General features: G+C 36.9%; 1 protein-coding gene across 1 annotated transcript in view; it reads right to left on the bottom strand.

Annotated features, from left to right (window-relative positions):
- BCAS3 (BCAS3 microtubule associated cell migration factor) overlaps positions 1-13,348 on the bottom strand; it is an 881,625-nt gene that overhangs the window by 846,203 nt on the left and 22,074 nt on the right. Inside the window, exon 4 of the mRNA XM_044671669.1 lies at positions 6,318-6,424. Coding sequence (XP_044527604.1) covers positions 6,318-6,424 — 107 coding nt within the window. The remainder of the gene's footprint in view (positions 1-6,317; positions 6,425-13,348) is intronic.

Raw genomic sequence — 13,348 nt, 5'->3', positions numbered from 1 at the left:
TGATTATCTCAATAGATGCTGAAAAAAGCCTTTGACAAAATACAGCATCCATTCCTATTGAAAACACTGAAAAGTACAGGAATAGAAGGAACTTTCCTAAAAATAATAAACAGTATATACCTAAAACCATCAACAAGCATTATATGCAATGGGGATAAATTAGAAGCCTTCCCAATAAGATCAGGAGTGAAACAAGGATGCCCATTATCACCTCTATTCAACATAGTACTAGAAACACTAGCAGTAGCAATTAGAGAGAAAAAAAAAATTGAAGGTATCAAAATAGGCAATGAGGAGACTAAGCTATCACTCTTTGCAGATGATATGATGGTCTACTTAAAAAATCCTAGAGAATCAACTAAGAAGCTGGTAGAAATAATCAACAACTTTAGCAAAGTTGCAGGATACAAATAAATGCACATAAATCATCAGCATTCCTATACATTTCCAACACACTAGAGCAGCAAGAGGTAGAAAGAGAAACACCATTTAAAATCACCCTAGACAATATAAAATACTTGGGAATCTATCTACCAAAACAAACACAGCAATTATACAAGAACAACTACAAAACACTTTCCAAAAAAATAAAACTGGAAAACACTTTCTAAAAAAATAAAACTGGAAAACACTTTCCAAAAAAATAAAACTGGATCTCAACAATTGGAAAGCCATTAATTGTTCAAGGGTAGGACAAGCTAACATAATAAAAATGACCATCCTACCCAAATTAATATACCTATTTAGCGCCATACATATCAAATTACCAAAAAACTTCTTTACTGAATTAGGAAAAACTATAACAAATTTCATTTGGAATAACAAAAGATCAAGAATATCAAGGGAAATAATGAAAAAAAATGTGAAGGAAGGGGGCTTAGCAGTACCAGATATTAAACTATACTATAAAGCAGCAGTCATCAAAACGGTCTGCTACTGGCTAAGAGACAGAAGGGAGGATCAGTGGAATAGACTTGGGGTAAGTGATGTCAGCAAGACAGTGTATGATAAACCCAAAGAGCCCAACTTTCGGGACACGAATCCACTATTTGACAAAAACTGCTGGGAAATTTGGAAAACAATATGGGAGAGATTAGGTTTAGATCAACATCTTACACCCTACACCAAGATAAATTCAGAATGGGTGAATGACTTGAATATAAAGAGGGAAACTATAAATAAGTTATGTGAACACAGAATAGTATACTTGTCAGATCTCTGGGAAAGGAAAGATTTTAAAACCAAGCAAGAGTTAGAGAAAATTACAAAATTAAATGGTTTTGATTATATTAAGCTAAAAAGCTTTTGTACAAACAAAAACAATGCAAACAAAATCAGAAGGGAAACAACAAAATGGGAAATCTTTATAACAAAAAACTCTGACAAGGGTCTAATTACTAAAATATACAAGGAGTTAAATCAATTATATAAAAAATCAAGCCATTCCTCAATTGATAAATGGGCAAGAGACATGAATAGGCAATTTTCAGGTAAAGAAATCAAAGTATCAATAAGCACATGAGAAAGTGTTCTAAATCTCTAATAATTAGAGAAATGCAAATCAAAACAACCCTGAGGTATCACCTCACAACTAGCAGATTGGCTAAAATTAGAGAAGGGGAGAGTAATGAATGCTGGAGGGGATGTGGCAAAATTGGGACATTAATGCATTGCTGGTGGAGCTGTGAACTGATCCAACCATTGTGGCTGGCAAATTGGAACTATGCTCAAAGGGCTATAAAAGAATGCCTGCCGTTTGATCCAGCCATACCATTGTTGGGTTTGTACCCCAAAGAAATCATAGATAAACAGACTTGTACAAAAATATTTATAGCTGCACTTTTTATCGTGGCAAAGAACTGGAAAACGAGGGTATGCCCTTCAATTGGGGAATGGCTGAACAAACTGTGGTATATGCTGGTGATGGAATACTATTGTGCTAAAAGGAATAATAAACTGGACGAGTTCCAGGTGAACTGGAATGACCTCCAGGAACTGATGCAGAGCGAAAGGAGCAGAGCCAGAAGAACATTGTACACAGAGACTGATATACTATGGTAAAATCGAATGCAATGGACTTCTGTACCAGTAGCAATGCAATGACACAGGACAGTTCTGAAGGATTTATGGCAAAGAATGCTACCCACATTCAGAGGAAGGACTACAGGAGAGGAAACATATAAGAAAAACAAATGCTTGAACACATTGGCTGAGGAGGACATGATTGGGGATGTGGACTCGAAATTACCACACCAATGCAACTAACAACAATTTGGAAATAGGTCTTGCTCAAGGACACATGATAAAACCAGTGGAAATGTGTGTCAGCCATTGTTGGGGGGATTGCGGGGGGGGGGGGGGGAAGGGGAAAGTAGGAGCATGAATTATGTAACCACGTTAAAAATGAATATTAATAAATGATTAAAAATTTAAAAAAAAAAAGCAACTTGCAGATATCCAAAAGGTGAGTGCACCAAAAACAAAGAGGCAGCTCAGGACAATACTTGATACAATGGGACTCTGTCACCAATGGATACTTGGATACAGTGAATTGAGGAAATGTCTCATTGATATGACCAGAAACTCAGAACCTGAAACATTAAAACTCAAGCCTGAACATCTGCAAGCCATTACAAAGCTTAAGGAGGCTATTCTTTCTGCTCCAGCCCTTGGGATGCCAGACTATTCAAAAACATTCCAACTGTTTATTAATGAATATAAAGAGATAGCTTCTGGAGTATTAAAAGACTGGGAAAAAATTATCGTCCTATAGGATACTATAGCTCTCAGATCCCATTGCAACTGGGATAGCTCCTTGTCTTCGTAAGGTAGCAACAGCAGCATTGTTAGTCCAGAAGTCTGCTGATTTAGTATTGGGGTGTCCACTGACTGTATATTGTTCCCATCAAATTGAAGCACTTATGAGAAAGTTTCATACTCAAGCATTTTCAGATCAGCAAATTTCTAAGTATGAAATAATTCTTTTGGGTAATGAAAGCACAAAGATTAAAAGGTGTAATGTGTTAAATCCAGTAACACTACTACCAGATTTACCAATGAATAGGGAATCATTGCATGATTGTGAAGTGATTCAATTGATAAAGCAACCAAGGCAGGATTTAAAAGATATTCCAATAGACAATCTTGATCTTGTGCTTTTCACAGATGGATCATCATTAATGCACAATGGTATTCGTTACACAGGGGCAGCAGTAGTCACAGAGTTTAAGACTCTGTAGTATGCCTCACTACCCAAAAACATAAATGCTCAAGGGGCAATAGCTCTGAAGCATGCTTGTACCCTAGCAGAGGGCAAGATAGTTAACATCTATACAGACTCTAGATATGCATTATCAATATGCATGCAACAGACTTGATCTGGAAACAGCAGGGGTTCGTAACATCTAGAAGGAAGCAGATGCAGAAATCATAACAGACTTACTAGTAGCTATCAAAAAAACAAAGCAGATAGCAATGATACATTGCTGAGGCAACACTTTTGGTAGAGATCCAATGTCAGAAGGAAATTTTTGTGCAGATGTTACAGCAAAATATGCAGCACAAAAGCTCCATTCTATGTGATGAATCTATCATTAAGTCAACAGATCTCCAAAAAGCATATCTGAACTCTTAAATTCAGATATGGAAACAAAAGTTTGGAGCTAGAGGGGAAGATGGTGTATGGGTTACATCCACTGGAAAACCAATCTTGCCAAATGATTTTTACAATCATATATGCCAGGCTATCCATAAGAAAGGAAATTTTGGTACTCGGGCAAATACTGACACAATCAAAAGATCATAAATTGCCCCAGGAATTACCACCATTGCAAACAGAGTCTGTACAAGCTATCCTATCTGTCAAAGATTCAATCAGGGTGTATTCAGAAAGAAAGGTTTAGGTGGGAGACCTTTGGCATACAGCCCTTTTGAAAATTTGCAGATAGATTACATTAACATGGCAAAAGCAGGGAAATACAAGTTTTGTTTAGTTTTGGTGGATAAGGTGGCAAGACGGCCAGAAGCATTTCCATATGCTACAAAGACATAAGCATTTGTAGTTAAGGTCTTCCTAAGGGAGACTATTTCAAGATTTGGGATTCCATTCACAATAGACTTGGACAAAGGGAGTCATTTACCACCAGATTTTAAAACTGGTTTATGAAAATCTAGGCATTACATCTAAATTTCATGTGCCACACAAAGTTCAGGACAAGTTGAGCATCAGAAAAGAGAGATAAAGACAAAGGTGGGGAAACTTTGTACCAATACTCACCTTAAATGGCCAGAAATTCTACCAACAGCAATGTTTCATTTAAGAACTAGACCTCGTGTTGATTTGCATATCTTACCACATGAGTTACTCTATGGACATCCACCATTGTAAGCTAAAACTTGCAAGACTGCTTTTGTGTCAATGTTAGGAGGGAATACACAAATTGCTTCATATACAGTTGCTTTACAAGACAGGATGAAAGAGCTGCATGACATGAAAGTTTTAGAAAAGACTGGTCCCTCTGGATTACTCACTGTACAACATAAAGCCATCATCAAAAACTTTATTAAAAAATCTGCCACACAGAAAACTTGGAATGTTCCTTATACAGTAGCTTTAACATCACCTTCAGTAATAAAAGAGCTAATTAAATTAGTTCATAGGGAAGAAGAAGAAGGGGAAATAGTTCCAGAAGAAGAAGGAGGAGAAGAAGAGTTAGCAAATAGCTATATAGCAGAAAGCTGAGAGATTCTATAAGTCAATAGAGTCTGCAGTCAGAAAGTTCATTGAGGAGGGGACAATTCCAGTGGAAGAGGACATTCAAGGAGAAGAGTATAAAAACAGATGACAGCATAACAGAGTCAGGTAGCAAACAGCAGACCAGATGCTGATAGGGTAACAGAGACATTGTACAAGAATGCTATATATAGAAGAGGAACAGAAAGATGATGGACACATAACTGTGAGATTCTGCGTCATTGTAACATTGCACATTTCCACTTTAGTGACATTCAACACTATATAATACTACCAGGATGTATGAAGAAAGAAGAGAGACAATAGACAACATGGGAAGAGGAGATTCTGAAAATTTGGTAAGTATGGTAACATACAACATGCACATATTAGGATACAGTAATCACAAACTGTTATAAGATATTTAATAAGTAAAGTGATCCATGTAGATAACTGGTTACATTATGCATTGTTTAGTATAACAGTATAATATCTATGCACTTTAGTTTCAATAAGGTCTCACCTAAATTGAAGGTCTGGTTTATGACATTCTGTTTAGGTAACATCAGAGAACATGGTGATATAGTGCAAAATTCTCAAAAGGACTGCCAAAGTCTCTCACCCTAATATAATCTAAAAGGCAATTATGCCTACACATACTGCCCCACACAGACCTTGAATTATAAAGTGCTTCCAAAATGGAGTTGCTCTCTGTTTGAGGTTCATTTGGCAATTAATAAAGAATCTAGGTGCTTTTTTGGAAATTTTGGCTTAGGGAACCAGAATTTAAATTTACACTGCTCTAAGCACAATAATAAAACCTAAAATAAGATAAATTCTTGCAGTGTCTTTGCTCTGCAGTGGCAATACAAAAGTATCCCTCTCTTCAACTTACAATGTTTCCTGTCTATACAATAAATTGTTATGCCTTATTTATAAATGACTAACCTTCTCTAAAATTCTTTTCGGTCTAGTTATAACTTGATTCACACACACACACACACACACACACACACACACACACACACACACACACACACACACACAACAGCCACAATATATAAAATACTCTGCCAATGTCCGTCCTACTTTTTACAGGGTAAAAAATATTATTAAATAATAAAGCTGACAGGGGTGTCAAATGAAATAAAGCAGAAAAATTTCCTACTTTAACATACTGTGAAGATAGAATTAATTATCCCTTTGTCTATTTTTAGTTAATCAAATCAAGAACTTAAAGTTTTATAACTTTTATAACACTTTTATAACTCTCATATCGAATCAAAGCCTAAATTTAATTGTTACACTACATATACACAAAAACATTATATGCCATTTATCCCTCACACTACTTATCTTGCAAAAATCTAATATGGTCCAATGTTAACATAAACCTTTATTATAAGCTCTAAATTAAGCAAATTCTACCAGCTTCCCTTAGATCCAACCCAACCAGTGTACCTAGAACACTAATATGCATAGAGCAAACAGGAATAATTTTCAAAACAGCAAGAATAAGTTTAGATCTGCTATAGAAATCAACTTCCTGGAAAGTTTTAAGATGAAACAAACTTCATGTACTCACAGGTATGCTCCAGATCTGCATTCCATCACTGTACCCAATCATTACAAGTAAAGGTGGCTCATTTCCTGTGCCATGTATTTCATGAAATTCCATATTCCTCGTTGTATCTATATTAGAATTAAAATAGTAAGGTGGAAAATTAAAGAAAAGAAAGCTCAGTTTGAAAATATAACTGGAAGATTAAAATTCTGAAAACAAATAGTACCAAAAAGATAAAATTTTAAATCTGATTATCTTCTAAAACTGAGCTAGTATGAAAAATATAAAATTTTCACATATTGATAGCTGAGACCTCTAACCACAAAAATGGGGCAAAATTAAATGCAAGGAGCAGCAAGGTGGCTCGTGGATAGAGAGCCAGGGCTGAAGACAGGAAGGCCTGGGTTCAAGAGTGGCCTCAGATACTTCCTAGCTGTGTGACAATGGGCAAGTCACTCAACTCCAATTGCCCAGCCTGAGCTATGTTTTAGTCTTAGAAACTGATACTTAGTATCGATTCTAAGACAGAAGGCAAGGATTTTTTTTTATGTTAAAAGCAATGAAAAAATAATAGGATCAGATTAAATTTTTATTTAATTTAAAAAGCAAATGCTACCAGAGTTCAACAAACAGAAGGATCATTGTGGGATGTGGTAGTTAAGAAAGAGCGAGAATCTGAACTAAGCCTGAAAGGATAAGTGAGATTTTTTTGACAGTCAAAGAAGGACACTGCAGTTTGGCGGGGAATAGATGACAACTCCAAGGAAGACTTTCTGGGAGGTAAGGGACAAAGAGAATGAGGATTATTATCTAAATTTCCAAAGAACTGCTTAAAGAAATATTAAGAATAATTCAAAGTTTCTTTGCATTATTTTTATTATTTAAAAAATAGTACACACTAAGGTGGCAAGTAGATATCACCAAAATAGGATGAGGAGAATTTTTTTAAGTAATGGTTTATGGATGGTTCTATTATACTCTGCCCTGGTCATCACAAATATAGAACACTGCACTCATTTCTAGGAACCATGTTTTAGGAAGTATGTTAATAAACAGAAAAACATCCAAAAGAAGGCTATTAGGAGAGTGAGGGGCCATAAGATCATACAACATGAGAATCAGCTGAATTTAGTGAAGTATGTTTAATTTTGAACTTATAATAACCTGGATTAAGAAAATTTTAAAGGGAAATGATAGCAGTCTTTAAGTACTTGATTGGCTATACTAGGGAAGAGATAATAAACATGCTACTTTGCTCAAGAGGGCAGAACCAGAAGTAACTGAAAGAAGGTAAAGGAGGCAGATTGAAGAGTGGTATAAAGAGAAACTTCCTAATAACTAGAACTCCTCAAGAGTGGAATGGGGCTGCCTTGAATACAGAGAGACCCACCTCTCTTTCTCCTTTCCCTGTTCCTAATTAGAGGTAGGTATAAGCAGGTTTGTAAGCAGGATTCTTGTTCAAGCAGAATTTGGATTAGTTAGGCTCTAGTGGACATTCCTACTCTGAAATATTAGGATTTTTGTGACTAAATTAGTCTAATATCAGATAGCCTCCAAAAACTAATGAAATCTAGTAAAAAAAATTAATTTTGGTCCTAAAAAATTTAATACATAAAGAGTTTACTGACTTTATAATGATATTACTGATAATAACTTTATACAAACCACAATGAATATCTTTATGCCATCTGAACACAGACATCAAAGAAAATGCGAGCCAAAGGAAGATCCTCAACTAGAACTCATTATCTTTTCAAGCCTATTCCCATCCAACAAAATTGAATAAAAGGAAATTGTATATTTTTTATTTTAAAATATTTTTCCATGGTTACATGATTCATTTTCTCTCCCTCCCATCTTTCCTCCCACTCCCAGAGCTCACAAGCAATTCCACAAAGTTACAAATGTGTTATCACATGATACCTATTTTCATATTAGTCATTTTACTAACAGAGTAATCTTTGAAAACCAAAACCCCAAATCATATATTTATATAAAAAAATGATAAATCATGTTACTATAAAGGGGAAAAACCATAGCCAAATGTATAAATCAAAAGCTTCTTTTTCCAATACTTATACAAAAATATTTATAGCAGTGCTCTTTGTGGTGGCAAAAAATTGGAAAATGAAGGGGTGTCCATCTATTGGAGAACATCTGAACAAATTGTGGTATCCGATGGTGATGGAATACTACTGTGCTGAAAGGAATAATGAACTGGACGAATTCTATACGAACTGGAACAATCTTCAACCAGGAGAACATTGTACTGTGGAACAATCAACTTTGATAGACTTAGCTATTATTGGAATACAATGATCCAAGACAATTCTAAGGGACTTATAACAAAGAATTCTACCTCCAAAGAAAATTGTTGGAGTCTGAAAGCAGATGAAAGCATAGGATTTTTTCACTTTTTTATTTGGGTTTATGTTTTGGTTTGATATGGAAAAAAATTTTAATTAAAAAATCCCTACTTCTTGTATTTGTATTCTAAGCACTGAGCACAGTGCTTGACTCATAATAAACATTTAATAAATGTTAGTTTAATGGGGGAAAAAAACTTTTGTCATGCCAAGCATTCTGGGCTACAGTAGGACTAAAGCTAATCAAGTAACCTCTTGTGGTACCCACTGGTCTACTTAAAGAGGGACGAAGTAGCCCAAGTCATAAACAGAGCAGGTCAAAGTAATAAACAGAGTAAGTGTGATCAGGACACTCATTGGAAAGGAGGGAGGAAGGAAGGGAGGGAGGGAAAAAGAAAGGAAGGGAAGGAAAATGAGAGGGAAGGTGGGAAGGGAGGAAATAATCTCCTAGTTCTGTTCACTTTGCATCACTTCACACAAGTCTTTCCAGGTTTTTTTGTAATCATCCTTTTCATCATTTGTGACAAAAGTACTCTATCACAATCATATACCACAACTTGTTCAGCCTTTCCCCAATTGATAGACATCATTTCAGTTTTTAATTCTTTGCCACCACAAAAAAAAAGCTGCTATAAATAATTTTGTAAAAGCAGATTCTTCTTCCATCTCTTTGATCTCTTGGGATACAGACACAGTAGTGAGTCAAAGGGCATGTAGTTTTATGGCCCTTTGAGCAAGGTTCCAAATGCTCTCCAGAATGGCTATATTAGTTCACAGCTCCACCAACAGTGTGTATTTAGTGTCTGAATTTTTCTCACATCTCCTCCAACATTTATCATTTTCCCTTTTTGTCAAATGTAAGATAGGTATGAGGTGATTCCTCAGGGTTGTTTTAATTTGCATTTCTTTAATTGTGATTTAGAGCATTTATTCTTATGACTAAAGATAGTCTTAATTTCTTCATCTGAGAACTCTGACTGTTCATATCCTTTGACCATTTATCAACTGGGATCATGACTACATTTTTCAAAATACAAATTCTGATGCTCTTAAAAAAATTAGAAAATTAAAACCCATACTTTTAAAATATACATATGTGACGTACTGTAGTGAAAATGTTTCTGTGTGATCCTTTGATGTTCCTTAAACTAATTAATTTTTTTAATGTCTCTTAAATCTTTTCTCATTATTTGAGACCTAACTCGATTATTTTCCCCATCCTGCTAGATCCATAAACTGCTGATCAAAGATGGGACTAGGCCACTTGAAGCCATATCAATACTTTGATGGGCATGAAGCTCTGATTCACACTTTGAAAGCAAAGGCTAGAGATGTCAACCTCACACCTCAACAAAAGTGAATTCCTTTTCCTATTAGAGTTGTGACTGCTGACCGGCTATGATTGAGCTTCCAGGTCAGGTTCAAAACTGAGTGCTTTAGCAAAAAGTAATCCTTCCCTCCTGTGGTCAAGGTAAAGCCAGCATCCCCCTAGGCAGTGTAACTATATCTTCTAAACTTTTTCATGCCAAATTTTTCCTGTATAAGCAAGGTCAATTGATAGGTTTGGTTTTTTTTTAATATGTTTATATCTCATCTGGCCAAAACACACCTAGCTGTATGACCTGGGGCAAGTCATTTAACCCTAACTGCCCAGGCCTTACCACTTTGCTGCCTTGGAAATAATCCTAAGGAGGGCAACTGGAGAGCCAGGCCTAGAGATGGGAGGTCCTAAGTTCAAATCTGGCCTCAGACACTTCCTAGCTGTGTGGCCCTGGGCAAGTCACTTAATTCCCATTGCCTAGCCTTTACCACTCTTATGCCTTAGAATAAAAAAAACAAGGTATTAATTCTCAGATGAAAGGTAAGGGTTTAAAAAAAAAAGAGAGAAGCATAGGGTTAAGATGGGGGCAGAGTAAAAAGCAACTTCTTGACCTCTCCTAACCCACACATATAGGACTCCTCAAGAAGACATAAAAACAAATCCAGAGGAAAGAAGGGACCCCACAACAGGGTGCAGCATCGGAGGTACGTGGAAACGGGGCATTTCCATGCTATAAAGGGGTGAAACAGCTCCCACGAAAACACGAGTGGAGCAACCCCCTCCCCCACCCCACCCCATCTACCACGTCAAAGCCGGAGCACGAGAGTTGGAGCAGGTTTGGGGCACCCATCGGGTCATTGGCAGCTCACGAGGGCTTGTTCCTGGGAGCAGCAAGACTTGGGACCACCTCCCCACTCCCCCCACCCCACCACCCGGGGAGGCTGAGGAACTCGCAGGCTCTAAGCACAGACCCTGAGCCTAGACCCTGAGCCCAGGTGCAGGCAAAGGGGCTGATACAGGCGCCGGCTGAGGCACGGATTAAAGCCCGGACTGGGGAGTGGATGAAGGGGCTGATCCTGAGTGCAGGAGCGGACCTTGAGTGGGGACCCACTGCAGAGAGGTGCTTGACTGTGGAAGCAACTCCCTGAGACTGTTAAAGGAGCTTCAGGCTGAAGAATGAGCAAGGAGACCACCAGGAGGCTTCTCCCAAAACAACTATACCTGAGACCTCAGGAATATCTAAAGAGCCACAAACAGATCCTGGGCACGAGCATAAAGCTGAGAGGGAACTCAGCTTAATATGGCAAGCCAGAATCAACAGGAAAACCAGAAGAGATAGATGAAGAAGAAAAAACCTTTAACACTTGACAACTTTTACACAGAAAAAATCCAGACAACAGAGGAAACAGTAGAGGAGAACAAACAATCCAAACCGTCCCAAAACAATGAAAATGGGTCACAAGGTCTTGAAGAGTTCAGATCTGAGATCATGAGAAAGATGGAAGAGATCTTAAAAGGCAGAATTTCACAATTGGAAAGTGAGGCAAGTAAATCAAAGACCAGAAATGACCAGAGTGAAAAGGAAAACCAGTCTCTAAAGGCTAGAATTGAGCAATTAGAAAAAGATGCCCCCAAATCAAAAGAATCAATAAGCAAATTGGAGACCAAAATCAAACAGCTGGAAAACAGGTCAGACCAAAATGAAAAGGAAAATCAAAAGCTTATAGCAGAAAACCAGTCTCTAAAGACAAGAATTGGGCAAGTAGAAGCCAATGATCTATCAAGACAGCAAGATCAAATAAAACAAAGTCAAAAGACAGATAAAATAGAAGGAAACATGAAATATCTCAATGAGAAACTGATAGATCAAGAAAACAGGGCTAGAAGAGACAACCTGAAAATCATTGGTCTTCCTGAAAAACCAGAAATTAATAGAAATTTGGACTCCATACTAAAAGAAATTATTCAGCAAAATTTCCCTGAAGTTCTACAACAAGAGGGCAATATAGACATTGAAAGGATCCATAGATCACCTTCTATACTAGACAATGAGAAGACAACCCCAAGAAATATAATAGCCAAATTTAAAAGCTTCCAACTAAAAGAAAAAATATTACAAGAAGCCAGAAAGAGACAATTCAGATATCAAGGAGCACCAATCAGGATCACACAGGATCTGGCAGCCTCCACACTAAAAGACTGCAAGGCTTGGAATATGATATTCAGAAAGGCAAAAGAACTGGGTTTACAACCAAGGATCACCTACACATCAAAACTGACTATATTCTTCCAGGGGAAAGTTTAGGCATTCAACAAGATAGAAAATTTCCAAGCATTTGCACAGAAAAAATATCCAATGGAAAGTTCGCTATCCAACCACAAAAATCAAGAGAAACATGAAAAGGTAAATAAGAAACAGAAGGGAAAGTAAGAAAACTCATATTTCCTTTAAATTTGCCTCTTTAAGGGCTTTAATAAGATCTAATTATTGATACTCCTATGCGGGGAAATGTTATGTATAATTCTCTGTAGTGAACTCTGTTCACCATTATAGCATTCACTATTATAATAATTAGAAGAATTATTCATAGGGAGAGGTTGGAATACCAAATGGTCTAAGATAATATGGGTGGGAAGCAAAAAAGGGGGATGAATAGTAGAGGACACTAAGAGAATCTTGAAGGAATAAGAAAAACAGGATATTCTATTACACACAAAGAGGGCATGAGAAGGAGAAGGGAAGAATACTATTATAAGAAGGAGAGGAAGAGAACATTAAGGGGTAATATTTACACCTTACTCTCAGTGTAATTAACCCTGAGAGGGAAGAATAGTTATATCCATTGGGATATAAAACTCTATGTAACCCTACTGAGAAAGTCAGAAGGGATAAAACAAGGGGAGGAGAGGAGTGGGGAGGTCAAAAAAGGGAGGGGAGAAGAAAGGGGAGGGAATTCATTAGGCCTTTAAAAATAAAAAGAGAGGAATAATAAGGGAGGGGGTAGAAAGGGAAGTTAATCAAGGGAGGGGATAAGGGATACCAGTTAAAAGCAAACCACTGGTTTAAAAGGAAATAGTTTAAGAAGGGATAGGAATAGGGGAGGATACGAAAATGTCAGCAAATGAACAACTGACAATTATAACTCTGAATGTGAATGGGATGAACTCGCCCATAAAACAGAAGCAAAGAGCAGAGTGGATAAGAAACCAAAATCCTACCATATGTTGTCTACAAGAAACACATATGAGGCGGGTGGACATACACAAATTTAAGGTTCAGGGCTTGAGCAAAATCTTTTGGGCGTCAAATGAGAAAAAGAAGGCAGGAGTGGCTATTATGATTTCTGACAAAGCCAAAGTAAAAA

Source organism: Gracilinanus agilis, chromosome 4, assembly GCF_016433145.1.
Source record: "Gracilinanus agilis isolate LMUSP501 chromosome 4, AgileGrace, whole genome shotgun sequence".
NCBI lineage: Eukaryota > Metazoa > Chordata > Mammalia > Didelphimorphia > Didelphidae > Gracilinanus > Gracilinanus agilis.
This window is presented reverse-complemented; position numbering and strand designations above follow the sequence as displayed.